The sequence below is a fragment of the Felis catus genome, chromosome D1, assembly GCF_018350175.1.
Source record: "Felis catus isolate Fca126 chromosome D1, F.catus_Fca126_mat1.0, whole genome shotgun sequence".
NCBI classification, from domain to species: domain Eukaryota; kingdom Metazoa; phylum Chordata; class Mammalia; order Carnivora; family Felidae; genus Felis; species Felis catus.
Genome location: NC_058377.1, coordinates 100,406,551 through 100,426,653, shown reverse-complemented (window position 1 = coordinate 100,426,653; position 20,103 = coordinate 100,406,551). Strand labels below are relative to the sequence as shown.

The 20,103-nt window shown below is 39.4% G+C and overlaps 1 protein-coding gene, 1 non-coding gene and 1 pseudogene across 2 annotated transcripts; 2 read left to right on the top strand and 1 right to left on the bottom strand.

Annotated features, from left to right (window-relative positions):
- Positions 1–213: 213 nt before the first annotated feature.
- On the top strand, positions 214–317 carry LOC111556789. The gene has a single exon (XR_002736518.1). It is a non-coding gene; the product is annotated as a U6 spliceosomal RNA (small nuclear RNA).
- A 4,447-nt stretch (positions 318–4,764) lies between these two features.
- On the bottom strand, positions 4,765–9,251 carry LOC101091400 (olfactory receptor 4C11-like; the record flags this gene model as incomplete). The annotated part of the gene is made up of 2 exons (XM_045038145.1): positions 8,344–9,251; positions 4,765–4,777 (listed from the first exon to the last, which is right to left on the bottom strand). Coding segments are annotated over exons 1-2 (906 nt in total), but the record flags the coding sequence as incomplete, so codon positions are not given.
- A 7,382-nt stretch (positions 9,252–16,633) lies between these two features.
- Positions 16,634–17,581, top strand: LOC101091147 (annotated as a pseudogene).
- The last annotated feature ends 2,522 nt before the right edge of the window (positions 17,582–20,103 follow it).

Here is a 20,103-nt window from a genome sequence, read left to right as displayed (position 1 = left end):
TCTCCCACACTCATTATCTCTTTCTCTCTCTCTCCTCTCTCTCTCAAAAATATAAACAAACATTTAAATTAAATACGTAAATAAGTAAATGAATAAATTGAGGGTCAGATGCTTATTTAATCAATTAAAAGAAAAAGAAACCCACATGTATACGGTACTATACCTCTGCCCCCTCGAATATAAACACCCCTTTCCAAGGAATTGGTCCAGAGTGTGCTGGCTTTCAGAGCACAATTCCTAAAATTGAAACGCACAGAGAAGATAGCATGCCCCTGCGCAAGGATCACATGCAAATTCGTGAAGCATTCCATATTTTTATTTGACAACAAATTATATTCTTAAAAATTTGCTCCTGAGACCATGACACATCAAGCAGAGACCAGCGAAATCTGGGAGCCCTGACACATTCAGATCCTCTCATCACTAAGACAAATATGTTCCCGGAGCTTCAAGCTTCTCAGGAGACAGAATTATATCATGGCAACTGCCCTAAAACCCAGTCCTGCATAGGATGCAAGGAAAAGAATATAGTTTACTTGGGTTTGAAAACTTACCTTATTGCTTGAAAAGGAGATGAGATCCAATAGAGAGCTCCTCGATTTGCTCTCGCAATTCAGATTTACTTTGAAGATGAATCATGTGCAGTAAGTGTGCAACATGTAAACCGTACATCCAATAGATTTACTCAGCTTTCCAGTGCAAGGTCTGTGGGGAGAGGAGATACTCCACAGATAGCCAGTCTTTCCTAGGAGGCCTGAGTTAGGGCTGTAATATCAGCATAAAATTTCTCACTTCTATTCTTAAAACTTACGAGAATAAAAAGGAAACATCCCCATTATTCTATGATAGGAACATCTCTAAAAGCAGCTCTGTAACCCCCACCCCCCCAAAAAAAACTCCTGGAACAGCACATGAATTAACATTTCTTCCTCTTCCATCTGATATTTATAGAGATTTCATAGACATTCACAAATGCTGAGCCTTTGAAGGGACAAGGACTCTGCCCTTCCCACCCAACCCCAAGGGATAAACTCAGTCAATCCTTGACCACAGCAAACCACAGTGCCAAGGATTCTCAACAAGACTGTCAGTGGGCAGATTATGTCCTCAGAGCACTTCTCCCCCTCCAGTCTGTCCTAAGGGACACCTCTCACTTCAGTTACCAAGTGCTCCAGTCCTGTCCCTGCCCTATGGAAAAAGCAAGCAGGTATAGATCACTGAAAGTTCCCAAATGCTCTGCTCTTTAAGCCAAATATTTTCTAACCCCACAAAACTCAGAGCCCATGTACAGGTTAAACCACAGGTGATATAATTGAATTCTAGCTTCACTATGTGTGTCTCTGTCACTTTAAGCAAGTTTCTAAACTTACCCCTCTTTCTCATTCTAGAAAATGGCACTCTTAGATACAATACAATAAATCTTAATGAGACTCATAAAATATATAATTACAATGAAACCTACTCATTAAAAATTCTAAATATTTTGAAGTCAGTTGAGTCAGTAGGTAAAGAGAGAAGAGAAAGAATATGGAAATTAAGACATTTTTAAATATTTTTAAATTTTTAAATCAATTCAAGTTATACTTAACAATGAAATGCACTTTTGTTATTGAGCAATTCTACACATTACTCAGTGCTCATCACAAGCGTCACAGACTGGCTACCTCTGGAGTATCTTCTCTCCTCTTGATCTCCTTTACTAGTTCACCCAGCTACCCACCTCCCTTTGGCAACCAGCATTTTCTACTCTGTATTGTAGAGTCTGGGGTGTTTCTTTTTTCTTTCTTTGTTCAGTTGCCTTATTTCTTAAATTCCACATAGGAGTGAAATCATGTGCTATTTGACTTCCTCTGTCTGAGTTATTTAGCTTCTGGACACTCTAAGTCCATCCATGTTGTTGCAAATGGTAAGATTTCATTCATTTTAATGCTATGACTGAATTGTATGTACCACATTATATTTTTTAATTTACATGCAAGTTAGTCAGCATATAGTTCACTAAGAATTTCAGGCGTAGAATCCAGTGATTCATCCCCTACATCTCACATCCAGTGTTCATCCCAACAAGTGTCTTCCTCAAGGTTCTTTGCCATTTATTCAGCCACCAACTCACAACCCCTCCAGCTCCCATCTGTTTGTTCTCTATATTTAATTTTCTTTTCTTTTCTTTTTCGTGAAGACAGAAAGAGAAAAAAATGATACTTATTCCGATTTTTATGAAAAGATTTTTCTTCAGTTTTTTTCTACTGTATTTTTCACGTTTTTGTAAACTTTTAAATCTATTTCACTTTCCTCATTTCTTTTTATTCTATGTTATTGTATTCATTATTTTAAATTTTCAACTGTTTGCCTTTTTTTCACTATTTTTCTTTCCTTTTTTTCTCTATTCTATTAAACTCCTTTCAACAAACATCCAGAACACACCTGTGACTAGCATCCTTCATTTGATTCTTTTTGTGTTGATTTTAATTTTTTAATTTTTATTTATTTACTTTATTTTGTTAATTCTTTTTCTTCCTTCAAAATGATTAAATGAAGGAATTCACCCCAAAAGAAAGAAAAGGAAGACATGGCAACCAGGGACTTAATCAACACAGTTACAAGCAAGATGACAGAACACGAATTTAGAATCACAATTGTAAGAATACTACCCAGGGTAAAACAAAAAACAAAAAACATGAAGAATCCCGTTTGTGGCAATAAAAGAAGTAAACTCCAGTCAGGTGAAATTAAAAATGCTATTACTGACATTCAATCTCGAATGGTGCTATGGTGGCAAGGATGGATGAAGCAGAGCAGCAAATTCATGATACAGAGGACAAAATTATAGAGAATAATGAAGCAGAAAAAAAAGAGGAAAACTAAAGCAAAAGAGCACGATATAAGAATGAGAGAACTCAGTGACTCATTAAAAAGGAATAATATCCAAATCATATGGGTCCCAGAAGGCAAAGAGAGGGAAAAGGGGTAGAAGGGTCATGTGAGCAAATAATAGTGGAAAAGTAGACCTCAAAATCCATGAATCCCAGAAAACACCCATTAGATTCAACAAAAACCGGGCATCAAAAAGGCATATCATAGTCAGGTTCACAAAATACTCACGCAAGGAAAGAACCATGAAAGCAGTAAGGGAAAAAAAAAAAGTCCTTAACCTACAAGGGAAGACAGATCAGGTTTGCAGCACACCTATCTGCAGAAACTTGGCAGGCAAGAAAAAAGTGGCAAAATACGTTCAACATGTTGAATCAGAAAATATGCAGCCAAGAATTCATTACCCAGCAAGGTTGTCATTGAAAACAGAAGGAGAGATAAAAAGTTTCCCAGACCAACAAAACTGATGGAGTTAGTGAACACTAAACCAGCCCTGCAAGAAATTTTAAGGGGAACTCTCTGAGAGGAGAAAAGACAAAACAAAACAAAAAAGATCAAAATCAACAAAGACTAGAAAGGACCAGACAATACCACCAGAAACTCCAACTCCACAGACAACACAATGGCAATAAGTTCATATCGTTCAGTACTCACTATAAATGTCAATGGTCTAAATGCTGCAATCAAAGACATAGGGTAAAAGAATGGATAAAAAAAAAAACAAGATCCATCTATATGCTGATTACAAGATATTAATTTTAGACTTAAGACACCTTCAGATTGAAAGTTAGGAGATAGAGAACTATCTATCATGCTAATGGTTGCCAAAGGAAAGCTGGAGTAGCCAGTCTTATATCAGAAAATCTAGATTTTAAAATAAAGAGTGTAATAAGAGATGAAGAAGGGCATTAGATCATAATTAAGGTGTCTATCTGTCAAGGAGATTTAACAATTGTAAACATTTATGTCCCCAAGTTTTGATACCACAAATTTACAAATCAGTGAATCACAAACATAAAGGAAATAATTGACAATAATACGATAATAGTAGGGGACTTCAACACCCAAATTACAACAAACGACAGATCATTTGAGTGGAAAATCAACAAAGAAACAAAGCCTTTGAATGACATACTGGACTGGATGTACTTAACAGATATATTCAGAACAATCTATTCTAAGGCAGCACAATACATATTCTTCTCCAGTGCACGTGGAACATTCTCCAGAAAATATCGCATACTGGGACACAGATCAGCCCTGAATAAGTAGAAAAAGACTGAGATCATACCTTGTATATTTTCAGACCACAACACTGTGAAACTCAAAATTAACCACAAGGAAAAGTTTGGAAAGACAACAAATACATGGATATTAAAGAGCATCCTACTAGAGAATGAATAGGTGAACCAAGAAATTAAAGAGGTACATAAAAAGTATATGGGCCAAAGAAAATGATAACACCACAGCAAAAAATCTGCTCAGAGCCAAGGCAGTCATAAGAGGGTACTGTGTAGCAATGCATGCCTTCCTAAAAAAGAAGAAAAGTCCCAGAAAAACAACCTACCATTATATTTAAAAGAGTCGGGAAAAGAACAGCAAATAAAACCCCAAATCAGCATTAGGAAATAATAAATGTTAGAGTGGAAATCAATTGTATCAAAATGAAAAAAAAAGTAGAACAGATCAATGAAGCCAGGAGTTGGTTCTTTGAAAGAATTAATAAAATTGATAAACCTCTAACAAGTTTGATCAAGAAGAAAAGGAAAGGACCTAAATAAATCAAATGGAGAATGAAAGAGGAGAGATCACAACCAACACTACAGAAATGCAAACAATATTAAGACAGTATTATGAGCAATTATATGCCAATAAATTGGGCAATCTGGAAGTAATGGACAAATTCCTAGAGACATATAAACTACAAAAACTGAAATAGGAAGAAATAGAAAATTTGAGCAGCCCATAACCAGTAAAGAAACTGAATCTGTAATCAAAAATCTCCCCAAAACCAGAGTCCAGGGCTGGATGGCTTTCCTGGGGAATTCTACCAAACACTGAAAGTAGAGTTAATGCCTATTCTTTTGAAGCTGTTCCAAAAAGTAGAAATGGATGGAAAAGTTCCAAACGCATTCTATGAGGCCAGCATTTACCTTGAAATGGAGAACTAAATGGAGAACTAAAAAGGAGAACTACAGACCAATTTCCCTGATGAACATGGATGCAAAACCTCTCAACAAGATCCTACCCAATCTGATCCAACAATACACTAAAACAACTATTCACCACGATCAAGTGGGATTTATAGCTGGGAGGCAAGGATGACTCCATTGCAACAAATCTTCAATGTGATACATCACATTAGTAAGAGAAAGGAGAAGAACCACTTGAACCTGTCGATAGATATGGAGAAACCATTTGACAAAATTCAGCATCCTTTCTTGATAAAACCCCAGTTTGTAAATGGTAATTAAACCCTTTCTTTCTAAGTTCTCTTTCTCCCTTTCTTGATCAGTCCTTGTGGGTGTTTCTACTCTTTCTCTTCCTCATCAGCTGCTTTTAGGGGGAGTGCATTTCCTGTACTCTCGCCCTGTCTCTGTCCTCTGTCCACAAGCAAAAACAGCTCCCTACTATCCACAGCTTCTCTCTCACCCAGTTCACCTCTCTGCACCATGTACCTGCTGAGTTCTGTGCCTCAAGTTGCAGATTGTTGTGTTAATCCTCAAATCTGTTTCCTAGGTGTGCAAGATGGTTTGGTGATGATCTAACTGTATTTCAGGGAAGAGAGAAAGAAAAAAAAAAAAACTACCCTGCTGCTCCACCATTTTTGCCCCTCCAGTGCTGTCTACCATCACTTTCCATATGAAAATAAATTCTCTTCAGGTCCAGTGGTCATACAAATTGTTTATAATGTAACCTTTCTTATGTAGCAAGGTGTTAAAACTGAAATGTTGAATAGACACAATGGATGTGAACTTGTGCCTAAATCATCTTATGCCTACTTCCAAACCAAGGAAATGATCAACAGAAGTATGCTACAACTAGATAAAGGATATAAACGTGGTCGGGTTATAAAGTGGCTGAGTAATTTGTGACAACAGCTTTAGAGAATTCACTGTAGAGGTATGTCTGTCCCTCACCCCAGGGGTGTGTGTGTGTGTGTGTGTGTGTGTGTGTGTGTGCATGTGCATGTGCGTGTGTGATGGAGCCCTAATCTGAGAACCTAGCATGGGACCTTCCATATGGGTGCACTGAGCAGACTGAGGTAAGTAAAGTCAAGGAAGGAAGAGAGACTGGTTGGTATTAGATGAGGGTGACTGGTTGACATCAGTCTATGTTAGAAATGTTTCTTATTTGATAAAACACTTTGGGAGCAGAGATGCCTGGATGTTTCCCACAAACTGCCACAGAGAAGACAGAAAGTGATCTTTTAGGGACCAGCCCAAAAGAGTTCACTGGGAAGAGTACAGAATTTGGAACTGAACCACTGGCTTTCTAAGGGCTAACAAGGGGTCATCAGTGATGACAAGAAATAGAAATCTTTCCACATCAAGGACGCTAAAATTAGAGAGCCTACAAAAAGCCACCAGAAGGAAGGCAAATAAAAAGCTTTCACCATTTACCAGAAGAAGAGACAGTGAGGCAGTTTGTTAAGGTACCAGGTCAAGATCTTTCAGTTCCCTGCAAGTTCTCCCACCCCTTCCAACTGAGACTTTTTTTAACATCTAAGAGAATCTGGCATCTAAATGAACTAAGCATGACAAGAAAATTTCTGCAATTGTTCTAAATATAACCTTCATATGACCAGATTCAAATGCTTCAGAAATGAAACTGCAAGACACAAAATTAGGAATATGTTGAGTCTTCACTTAGAACATAAAACATAATTGCCTCTTGTAACTCTGGCACTGAGAGCTCTGACGAATGTCTTCCTTGGGACTTAGCCCTTTATTCTGCCACCTCTTTCTATGTAGGAGTCTTGGGCATCTTTGATGGGACATGATAACATTTGGTCTTCAGTTGGTATTGCACATACTTATGTAGGTCATTGGATTCTTTTCTCATTAGCCTATATCACTTGAAGTAATTCTTCTTGGTGCCAATTTGGTGGGAATTATAAGTTCAGATACTGAAACAGCATCACATGACGGTACTTAATTATGAGATTACGATGTGGTGGTGGCGGAGGTGGTGGTGGTTATGGTGGTAGGGTGTTCATCACACATCTCAATTGGTTAACTTCAAAAATCAAACTATGTATTCAAACATTCTCCTACAAAACCAGAAGACCAGAATTGAAAAGCACTAATGTGGACCTTCAATCCTGGCTTCTCCCGAGGAATATGAAATTTGAATTTTCAGACACCATTGGGAACCCTAAATAAATAAATAAATAAATAAATAAATAAAGTGTTTTCCCGATATGCAAATAAATGTAACAGCCAAGGACGTCAAGCCAATCTACGTCAATTTTATAGAGATACCCAAAAGTGCATTTGTTTCCCTGCAAACGTTCAGATATCCAAAAAGTGATTGTTAATATAAAAAAGCAAAGCTTCTTCTATCCCACCTGGATATAGTTACCACTTTCCTTTCACCTTTGCTTTCTGTACACTGTACATTGCTTTCTAGCCGCCCTTCTACCCCTTAACCTTCTGCATATTCCTGCTGCCAAACCCCCTCATTGTGACCCCCTCATTGCGCTACCCTTGATCTGTGACAATGAAAGCGAAGGACCCTGCCAAAAGCAGTTCCTGGCTGATACCACCCATCACTGCCAAGTGTAAAACTCTCCTTCTCCCACCATTCACTGAACACTGAGAGTGTTTTCCAGTGACAGTCCAGGTTTTCACTGAGATTTCCAGATTTTCGTGGAGTTTGAGGGTCCATCCATGTCCCAGTGAATCAGCCTCAGGCACACATTCCACCGCAGAATTTTCTCAGAACATCTTCTCCAACTCCCAGGTTGTCAGACCACAACATTCATCTCTAAGTTCTGGTTCCATAGGGATTAGCTCTATATCCAAGTTCTTAAGGACTAGAATGAAATCTGTGAAGAATTGGTGTGTGCACACATATACACACACACACACACAATCATTCTGTCAATAGTCAGTATATTTTTTTCTGAAGACAAATTGTACAAGAAGAGAAATTATCATGTGAATATGGCCAGCTATCAAAAGAATTCAACTGAGAGCCAGCCCAGGATGTTCACAGTGGTTATGGGTGTTAAGTAATCCTATTTTAATGCCATCCTCTCTGAATAAGGGATGTGTATTTATTCGTACTTATTCATAATAATTCAATTAAATATATAAAATATTAGTGAAATTAAAATTTCCTAATGGATTTTTCCCACAATGAGAATAATTCATCTTGCCTGTCCATGAAGGAAAACTAAGCTGTCAAGGAAAAATACTTTAGAATCCCAGAATATCCTATATCCAAAGAAGTCATTCTTTGCTACACCATAATTTCTTCATGGCTTTTTTCACTTCCATATTCCTCAGTGTATAGATCAGAGGGTTGAGCAGGGGCGTCCCAATTGTATAAAACACAGCCACCATTTTGTCTATTGGAAATGTAGCTGGGGGGCGTGTGTATATGAATATGCATGGACCAAAAAATAAGACAACCACAATAAAGTGGGAGGTGCAGGTGGAAAGGGCTTTTCGCCTTCCTTCAGCACTGTGGTTACGCAGAGAGTACAAGATGACAACATAGGAGGTAAGCAGGATTATGAAACTCACCGTGCATATGGTTCCACTGTTAGAAACAAGTAGCAAATTTGTCACATAAGTGTCCATGCAGGCAAGTTTCAACAAGGGCTGCAAGTCACAGAAATAGTGGTCAATCACGTTGGGGCCACAGAAAGGCAATCTCAAAGTCAGGAAAATTTGTGCCAAAGAGTGGATACAAGATGCCACCCACACTAGAATCACCAAAACGCTGCACACTTGCCGGTTCATGATGGTTGTGTATCGCAAGGGCTTACAAATGGCCACATAGCGATCTAAAGCCATGAGGATGAGCACCAAGATTTCCATGCACCCAAAGAAATGGAATGTAAAGACCTGAATCATGCACTCATTGTAGGAAATGGTCTTCTTGTGAGAAAGGGCATCCACAATCAATCTGGGGGCTGTGGTTGTAGAGAAGCAGGTGTCAGCAAAAGACAGATAGAATAGGAAGAAGTACATGGGAGTCCCAAGGGTCCTGCTTGTTTTGATAGTCACTACAATGAGAAAGTTCCCCAACAGTGTCGCAAGGTAAAAGATCAAGAAGACCCCGAATACTGCCTTCTGCTTTACCGGATCTTGTGTCAGCCCAAGGAGAATGAATTCAGTCACACTGCTATTCATCGTAATACTACTGGCTGAAAGTAAGGTGCAGTTGAGGACAAGGGCTGAATCTGCAAAGAGAAGAAAAGAAGTGACAGCTTGGGAAGATCGGTGGGCTGAACTCTGAATGCCTTGCTTTTGCTCCATGTTATGTTACTTCTGACTGCCTTCAATCCTCTTTGACTCTTGGTAAATCCGCAGATCCCAAGCCTCTCCCAGATCTATCTGTTGATTCAGAAACTAACTACTTCGGATCAAAGCCTTTGCATTTGGGGAGGTAAAATGAAATGTCCTTTAAAAATTCTGATTCCCACCAAGATTGAAAACTGCAGAACTTGAACTGTCCTTGGGCAAGTGGCTTAACTGTCTCATAATTTAGCTTTCATGTGAAAAAGGGAGTGCAAATATTTGCCTTACCTGATCCTGAGTTTCCTTAAGAATTAAAAGATTGTATATGCACACAGATACACATATAGGTGTTATCTATGTGCTTTGAAATAAAAAAAATTCTATTCCACTATGATTAAGCACTCATATTGTTGGAGAATCCCTCTGGAAGAAAATATTCTCTGTTCAGTTCACTCATTTAGGTTCCTGACCCCTTCATCTCTGATCCCATCTGTATCTTGGATGTAATATGCTTTACAAAAGTCTGTTTTGACAATCTTTTACTTACACCTCTCATGTTCAATGTCAGCTTCTCTGATATCATTATAAAACAAATGTCAGGACAACTTTGTGGTTGGAATAATTGAGGAAACTGTTTACCCTCTTGACTGTACTATGGGACTAAACTCAGAATATTGAGCATCTTTGCCTATGAATTCAACATGCTATAAAATTCCTAATGATGCCTATAATATAAATAGGCATCAGAGAAGTTACTCAGAGATGTTCATTTTACCCTGAAGTCACCAGCATGCTTCTAAAAATTTCATTTGAAAAGTATCCCATAATTCCAACATACTATGTTATAATTATTCTATTTCAAGTATTTGTTCATAACATGTTGAGTTTGTCACTGAAATCATCATATAATATCATTTTGTGTCCTGATTTTTGACTTCGGATTACTATAACCCTTCTTCCCATGTTACTATACTTATCATTAGTTTAACTGTTAATTTAATTATGTGACATTGTATAAAGCTTTTTAAGTGGCATCTCTTTGATCATTTGTCTTTTGAGATATTTATGTCGCTTCTAATTTTGACTCACACAGATAACAACTTAATTTCCCAAGTATGACGCCGCTGTCCCAAATGCTAGGGATTATCGTTGCTGTTGACAATTATTAAAAACGTTTTTCAATATTTTGTGTACATTTATTAACTATATTTTATTATGAAATAATTTATGACTGTCATTAATTATTCCAAGTACACAGAAGAATGAAAGAAAATTTAAAAGCTGTCTTCAAATTATTGTATCTATAATCCTACTCTTCGGAAATAACTATCGGTTTTTTTATATGTCTTTTAAGAAACATTCTCTAAGTATATTTATATTTGTGTTTATCTCCACATCTTTTTACTATATACATATGGTCAATATTTCAAGGTTCATGATTTTACAGAAGATGCAAACAAACAAAAAAGGTTATTTTATGACATGATCTTATTCTCTCATTTGGTTAGTAAAAAAATTGCATTTTGTTATATACATACACATTTTTATCACCAGCCACATGTTACATTTTTACTACATTTTTTTACATGTTTACTACATTTTTTAATGAAAGTATTGCTCTTACAAGAATTATTTTATGTTTGTTCAGTTCATATTTTGTAATGTTGATATTTTATCTAGGATGGCTATTCATCAAGAAAATAACTACATTTCTTGGTCAAGAACACAGTGGCTCCAGTCAGATGTCTTGGGTTCAAATCCCAGCTCCACTTTTTACTAGCTGGGGAAAGCTACTTTAACATAACATAAAATACTCACTTCTTCTTAATGATTTTTAAGTTTTAAGATACATGTAGATGAAATCATTCATTATGTAAGGGACTATGTGGTTGGTATTAGAAGAATAGAAACCATCTGCAGACAGAAGTGTAAAAATTCCTAAGAGACAGATGGATCAGTGAAAAACTCCAGATTATGTTAAGGGATGAACTACAGCTTTAACTGAAGAAAGTCAGATTCTGAACCAGGTTCCCTGAGATGCAAACATCCTAAAGCAGAGCAGAGAGGTAGGTTAGCACAGTGACAGAGCATCAAAGCTGAAGCTGAACCACCTGGATTCATATCCCAACTCCTGCACAGTATGGTGCCATATAGCACAAGTCCCGCTATATCTCTGGGCTTCATTTTCTTCACCTGTAAATGTGAAGAGTAAAATAATCTACTTTTTAGAGTTTCTATGAAAGCTAAATAATTAAGTATGTACAATGCATAAGAGATGCAGATAGGCAGTACATGCTTTTGGAATGGTCCTTTCATTAAGATTATTAGCATCAATGTTGTATTACAATTATTAATATTATCAAGATATTAATCTACCTGTTCATTTACCCCTAATACAGTTGCACAACTGTTTTCACACTAATTACCTGTGGGGGATAAGCTTAGGAATCCTCTGGGCTTACACCAATGGGTTAACAAGGCATAGAGAATTACAGTCATAGAACAGTCACACCCGAGTTTGAGTTAGCCAGATTGACACCCCAAGAATAGGGAGTTGCAAAGGCACCCCGAGTATAAGGAGGCAAAAAGGTGCCAAGAAGGAATAGGGAGGTGTAAAGGCACCCCAAAATAGACACCAGTGAAGAACCCCCAGAATAGAGAGGGATTGGCAAAGGCCTAAAATAGGAACAGGCGCAAAGGTGCCCAACACATAGGTATATGAAATAAACAAGATTAGATGTTCAGGTTGAAAGCATTCCCAATTTAGTACTACATCAGAAAAGCTGCTTTCGCAGGAGGATAGGGCCCAGTTAGGTAAATTGGTGAATTGGACTGTGGACTGCTGCGCTGCAGGCAAAGCAGCCCAGAACAGAGAGGGTTAACAAAAGAAAAGGTGCCTTGTTAACTCTGAGGTTATTTCCCCTACCTGCCTCATCCCCTAGGCTAGCTAAGGTAAACAGAGGTTCTGCCTCATATCCACTGTAAACAACCTTCCTCTCGATTGCCCTGCACCCAGCTTTTGTTTTGTATTAACCCAAATGCCTAACCCCAAATACCTTCAGGACCCCCTTTCCCTCACAACCGCAAGTTAATGTTGACAAATTCATTCTCTCTTTGTGCACATCCATCACCTTCTGATCCTAATAAAAACAGGGCAAGGACACTTATTCAGGGCTCTTGTCTTTCCCAGACATTAGCCATCTCTCATTTTTCATCCTGTGTCCCACTCTCTTGCCAGACAAAAGAGAATTTTACAGCCAGAGCCTATGACAATTTCCTTCCTCAAATGACTGAAATCACCTCGGCACTGTGGTTTCTGCTAATTTGCTCATGGTGATCAGAAGCTGGGAATGGCACCTCCAAATATCCTTAATAAATACTAAAAAACAAATACAAAGTGCAAACAGCTTCCCTAAATGTGACCCATGATGACATGAGAGTAGAAATAAAACATACCCTTGGTTGTAAAGAGTTTGTGGTCCAAAGATACAAAAATCAGAGGGGTGAGAGCATTTGACATGAAAGAAACGAACCAAAGTTTTAATGGGGATAATGGGACAAATAGACAAGGTCAATATGAAACTGCTGGTGGTTTAGACTGATTCTAGCGTCATAGTAGAAAAACTTGGAAAAGCAAGGTTTCGTCTCTGCCAAAGGCCATGGAAGCCACGTTATGAAATCTGAACATATTTTTACAGTCAAGTATAAGATTTGGAGATATACAAGATATGAGAGCTGATTTTATTAAGATTTATTCAGCACAGAAGAACAGAATCATTCAGCTGTTTATCAAAATTTAATCATCTGGTTTTCTAAATTTAGTCCAATTGGATTTGGGCTTATCTGGAATGAGGTGCCTTCTCCCTTCAAGATGTCAGGGTTGCACTGAAGACATCAGTTTTTGTACATCCCTGCACTTAGAAACTCAATGGAGAGCATACAGGTGAATTCACTGTGGCCCCAACAGAATGAAGATTGACCCAGCAGGCATCCCGAGTATGATTCAGTGGTGACTCCAGACCTGTCCCTTCCCCTCTCAGAAGAGGAGCAGATGGGCTCCCTCTCAGCTGTCTCTGTGGGGGGCGGGGAGGAGGCAGCAAAATCACATGCCTCCTCTCAGCTTTGATAAGATCACTTGGTTGTTGCTGCTTTTTATTTTGTACTTGTTGTCAAGAGGTTGTTTTTTTTTTACAACAGTGCTACATTCACAGCAACCCCAAGACACAGGTACAGAGATTCCCCATAAGATCCCTAGCCCCCAGCCAAATATCACCCCTGCCATTACCAACATTGCCCGCCAGAATGGCACATTTCCCAGAACTGATGAGCCTACCGTGACACATCCTCATCACCCAGAGTCCAGAGTTTACCCCAAGGCTCACTCTTGGGTGTGGTACATTCTATGGTTTCGGTACATATTAGTAACAGACATCCATCATCGTAATATCATGCAGAGTATTTTCACTGAGCTAAAAACAGGATCAGTTTAGATTCTCAAAACATGGGACATAAATATTCCTTTCACACAGTGTCTAATACTCATTCAAATCTAAATAAAATGTCTCACACCATTTTGTTGAAGAAAATAACACATCGCGGGAGATAACTATGTGAGTTTTCACTGTGAGCATTATTAGCTCAAACATAGTACAAAATTGGGCTGGTTACTCATAAACAGAAGTATTACAAATGGTCAATCCTACAGTTCTTTAAGTAGACCCTCTGTTTCTATACAGAAAGAAAGGACACAATTTCAGAAGTTCCCTCTTCTCCTTGTTCTCTATCTTCTCCCTTCTTTTACCTCATAGCTACAACTTCAAAAGGAAAAGTGGACATTCTAAAACTATGATGAATCTTAAGATTAAAGGGTTACTGTGGTTTTCAAGTGCAAAGGCTGAAATACTCACCATGACTTTCAAAGTCCTCAAATGCTGTGCCATAGTCTTGCTTACCATCTTTCCTCCCAGGGCTTCTGCTCGTGTGTGTTCCAGCCATGCCTGACACTTGCTGTCCCTCATGAATATGTCCCGACCGTCTCATTTCCTAAATTTTAAGTACTTCTTAGTGGTTATGTGACTTCCTCTGATACAACTTCCACCTTCCATTTCTTCCTGGATCCAGAGTACCCTGTCCATCTCCTCGGCACAGCCTTCCAGGTTTTCCCAAATGACTTTCTTGCTAATGGCCTTCAACTGTTAAAATGTGTGTGTGTGTGTGTGTGTGTCTGTATGTGTGTGTGTGTGTGTGTGTGTGTGTTTTGAATCATGCAACCCTTGATTATACCCCTCTTTCCTTCTCTCTTTAAAATCTTTGTTCATTGGAATTTATATCTCATTAGGCAAATTCACATTGTTCTATTTTGTGCACGTCCGACTAGGCTGGGAAGCAGCTTAGCAGAGAGCCGTCAAAAAGCAACCAGTACCAGAACTCAAACCTTTGTGCTCCATGGTCATCTCTCCCTCTCAAACACTCCACACCTCACCCACCACTGCCCTGCAAAGCATCAGACTCCATTCATTTGGGTGGAGCCGGCATAAAGCCAGAAACCATGAACCAGTAGAGAAGAAAAGCACTGCCATCCCCAGTATGTACCCTGACTCTCAAATGGATGCAAATTGTAGAGGGATTAAAAAAGAGAGCAGAATTTATATTTATATTTATGTTTCTGTTTATTTATATTTACTTATGTTCACATTTATCATTTAAGCCCACAGTGTAAGGTTGAGCAAAGAATCTTGTTAGAGATAAAGAGTACTTGTCTCGGATTTCACGAGAGAGTTTGCTTCTCATTCCTCCACTCCATATATACCCCTTACCCCAACAGCAGAAAGAGAATATAATTCTTAGCTGTGAGCAGGGGTGACAGTGGGTCTGGACAGACCACTTTAGTATCACGACTGGCAGAACTTTCAGTGCATCATAGAATCGTGGTATCGACTGTAACAATGCATACAGACTGCATATGGTCAGTGTACAACCTGGTCCTTTTCCTGATCTTAAACCTTGTAAATAAGAAATCCACCTGGGGGCTCCTGGGTGGCTCAGTTGGTTAAGCATGGACTTTGGCTCAGGTCGTGATCTCGCAGTTTGTGAGTTCGAGCCCCGCGTTGGGCTCTGTGCTGACAGCTCAGAGCCTGGAGCCTGCTTCAGATTCTGTGTCTCCCTCTCTCTCTGCCCTTCCCCTGCTCACACTCTGTCACACTCTCTCAAAAATAGATAAAACATTTTTAAAAATTTAAACAACAAAAAAAGAAATTCACCTGTATAGGGGCCCCTGGGTGACTCAGTCAGTTATGTGTCAGACCCTTCATTTCAGCTCAGGCCATGATCTCACGGTTCATGGGACAAGGCCCACATTGGGTTCTGGGCTGACAGCCTGCCTGGGATTCTCTCTCTCTCTCCCTCCCTCACTCATTCTCTTTCTCTATCTCTCCTCTCTCTTTCTCTTGTGAAATAAATAACCATTTAAACTGAGTAAAAGAAAATTGAGGATCAGCTGCTTATTTAATCCATTAAAAGAAAAAGAAACCCATATGTAGAGGACACTATACCTCTGCCCCCTCAAATATACCCCCCACCCTTTCGATAAGAATTTTTCCGGAGACAGTGCTGCCTCAAGCAGAGGCCAGTGAAAGCTGGGAGCCCTGACACATTCAGATCCTCTCATCACAGAGATAAATATGTTCCTGGAGCTTCAAGCTTCTCAGGAGACAGAATTAAATCATGGCAACTGCCCTAAAACCCAGTCCTGCATGGAAGGCAAGGAAAAGAACATAGTTTACTTGGGTTTGAAAACTTACCTTATTGCTCGTAAAGGAGATGAGATCCAATAGAGAGCTCCTCGATTTGCTCTCGCAATTCGGATTTACTTTGAAGATGAATCATGTGCAGTAAGTGTGCAACATGGAAACGTACATCCAATAAATTTACTCAGCTTTCCAGTGCAGGGTCTGTGGGGAGAGGAGATACTCCACGGATAGCCAGTCTTTCCTAGAAGGCCTGAGTTAGGGCTGTGATATCAGCATAAAATTTCTCACTTCTATTCTTAAAACTTACGAGAATAAAAAGGAAACATCCCCACTATTCTATGATAGGAACATCTCTAAAAGCAGCTCTGTAACCCCCCCAAAAAACCCTGGAAGAGCACATGAGTTAACATTTCTTCCTCCTCCATCAGATATTTATAGAGATTTCATAGACGTTCACAAATGCTGAGCCTTTGGAGGGACAAAGACTCTGCCCTTCCCACCTCAAAGGATAAGCACAATTAATCCCAATCACAGCAAACCATGGTGCCAAGGATTCATGAACAAGACTGTCAGTGGGCAGATTCTGTCCTCAGAGCCCTTCTCCCCCTCCAGTCTGTCCTAAGGGACACGTCTCACTTCATTTACCAAATGCTCCACACCTGTCTCTGCCCTAAGGAAAAGTCAAGGGGTCTTCCCACAACCCCGGGGATTCCAGCACATGGAAGGAAAACACGATGGCATGCCTGCACTTCTTCCCCTGCAGAACTGTACCTGCTGAAATTTGTAGTGCTGTTCATGGATGACCTGGGCCATAATCCCAGTGGAGCTCCATCATGGCTGGAAGTCTGGCAGACATGGTTTTCACCATTGTAAAAAATACAGACCTCATCAAAACCAGGCTGTTGTGCAGAATGTGCTGAAACCATCTCATAGGGGGATCCTCTGTATTTTTCTACTGTTTCTGAAGAGGAAGTGTTCCTGACACTTTATTGGGGGGTTTCCCTTACTGTTTCTCTACTGTCACCCTTCTAGTTTTTGTGAACCTAGAGAAAATCTAGACTGGGCCCCGAGATTGATTCTCTCTCCCCCGCAACTTTGCCAGTGTCTGCCTGGCTACTGCGGTGGCCCAGATCCTCTCCCTTCTACACGGTGAAGAAAGAGATGAAGGCTCAGAGCTCCTACCTCCCCCATTTTAGAGGAGTAGATGTCCATTTCTCAGGAGCAGTGGACAGGGAAAGCCCCAGGGGAACTAGGGCTCTGGAATGGATTGACAGTCAACCTACTGAAGATTGTGCCACATTTTGGAGTTATGTTTGGCACCTTTGAGTTCTCCAAGCAGAATCTGTCTTTACCAAAATTGTTACGTTGTGTCTCTGAGCTATAAATTGACTCCAGGGCTGGATCAGAATTTGAGGCCCCAGGAATTATGGGAATTAAAAAACATTCTTCAAAACTAGACAACTGAAGTCTAAAGAACGAACACTTTAAAGTCGAATAGAAGTGCACCGACGGAAGGCATGTTGCAGTCACAGGCAGATGTGGCTTCATACTGTGCACACACGGAGCGACGAGAGGGTACTCTTGTCTGCTGCTCTTGGAAATGAGAAAGTTCAGCCATATACTGCCTCTGAGCTCCAAACTGATGTCCCTGGGAACACCTGTGCCACAGGAAGGCTGCCCAACACGACTGTCTCATGATGGCACTTCACTAGATTCGATACACGACACCAAAGAAACGTCACTGTCACGACACCTCAAAACAACATGTAACTGAGGTGGCTGAGCAGATGCCATGTCGGGTCACAGTTTGCACTAAACTGCATCCGTCCAGTTTCACTCAACGGGACCCAAGACTTCTCAGTACAATCATTCTGGAACTCATAACCTTTGCTGACTGCTGAATACACACACCGCAGCACAAATTACGCCTTAATCATAAACTAAGTGAAAACATTTAACATTTTTCACCATGAGGGTGCCTGGGTAGCTCAGTCAGTTAAGCTTCTGACTCTGAATTTTGGTTCACAGCATGATATCATAGTTTGGGTGGTGGGATCAAGCCCCACGAGGAGCCGACAGTGTGGAGCCTGCTTGGGATTCTCACGCTCTCTGCCCTTCCCCCTCCTTGTGTTTCTCTCTCTCTCTCTCTCTCTCTCTCTCTCTCTCAAAATAAATAAATAAATAAATAAATAAATAAATAAATAAATATTTTTAAATGTTATCACTATCATAGAACCATGCTTTTTTATTTAAATTTGAAGCAGCCCAAGCTTAGGTATTTCAAGAATCTTGTGTTTCAGGAGGCAGTTTTCATCATGACTGCTTAATTACGACCAAAAAGACCCTCTTCCAGGTAAAGTCATATACAGATTGAGTGGCCTGAATTCTCTGTCTTTTAAACCTGATTGGCAAACCTACCCTGAAAATAAATTATTTAAGTCAAATTATTCTCGCAAATCGTCTTAGATGCCTAGAAAGGATCAAATAGAACATTTGGCATATATCAAAAAAATGTAACTGAACAAAATACTTCAGGGTAATCATCTCTACTAGAGTTTTTTAAAAATCAGATTTCAGATTGTTACAGCTGAGGACTCTCAGTCAAGTTTATGCAACTGTACTTTCCAATAGTGCCTATTTAAAAAATTGTTTTAACCTTTATTTATTTTTGAGAGAGAGAGACAGAGGGTGAGCAGGGGCAGAGCAGAGAGAGAGGGAGACACAGAATCTGAAGCAGGCTCCAGGTTCTGTCTGCACTGTCAGCACAGAGCCCAATGCGGGGCTCGAAGTCAAGAACTGCGAGACCATGACCTGAGCTGAAGTTAGACACTCAACTGACTGAGCCACCCAGATGCCTGCAATAGTGCCTATTTATGCATTTTAAAAATCTAATATTAAGATGTTAATTTATACACAGAGAGGCTTAAAATATGTTGAAAGAATTTTCCCTATTAAATTATTTTCAAAAGGGAGACAAACCAGTCATTAAATATGAAGATACCTATTAGATATATAAAGGAAAGTATCAAGTAGTCAAGTATACAAGTCTGGCATTCAAGACGGAGGTCGGGGGTGGAAATATAAATGTGTGAGTCATCAGCATAGAGATGGTATTTAAAGCCCCTTGATTTTATTTTAGTTTTAATATAACTTATGAAATGAATCTTTTCTGCTGAGCTTTAGTGTCCTAAAGACATGCATTTTCAGAGAAAGCTCAGCTAATCAGAATTGGCAGAAAAGAAAGAAAAAAAGAAACTTCCTGATCATCAGTGGCTCCACACTTTCCCAGAGGAGGTTCCTAAAACTCAAAGTGAAAAGCTTTCTCTCCTTCATAATCTCAACTCCATTATTACTCTTTTCTCCTCTCCTCTCTTCCCTTCTGTTTCTATAGCAATACTAAACTGTAGCAATTCATAGCAGAGCTAAATTTGTGGCAAAGCAGGCAAGGAAAGTAGCTTGTTGATGCCTTTTTTTTTTTTTTTTTTTTTTTTTTTTTTTTTTACCAACCAAGAAATTCCTGCCTTATCCTCTACAGGATTTGTACTGTGAGAGATTTTCCAGTACAGGAGATGAGCTTTCAATAAATCCTCCAGGGGTGCCTGGGTGTCTCAGTTAAGTGTGGACTCTTGATTTCAGTTCAGGTCAAGATCTCACGATTTGTGAGTTCGAGCCCCGCACTGGGCTCTCTGTCGATGGTGCAGAGCCTGCTTTGGGGTTCTTTCTTTCTCTTTCTCTTGCCACTCTCCTTCTCTCAAAATAAATAACTAAACTTGAATAAATAAATTAATGAATACATGAATTCATATATAAATAAATATATAAATATATAAATAAAGCTTCCAAACTTTTATTATCAGAGTTTGAAGGTCCGCCTTTATCCCCAGGGAAGCATGCTCATGCAAAGCCTCTCAGATTGGCTTTAGATGAGTTTATCTGCCACACTTTACATGCCAATCATCAGATCTATAGGAAACTACTCTCTATTATATTTACTCTCAGAGACAGACTCA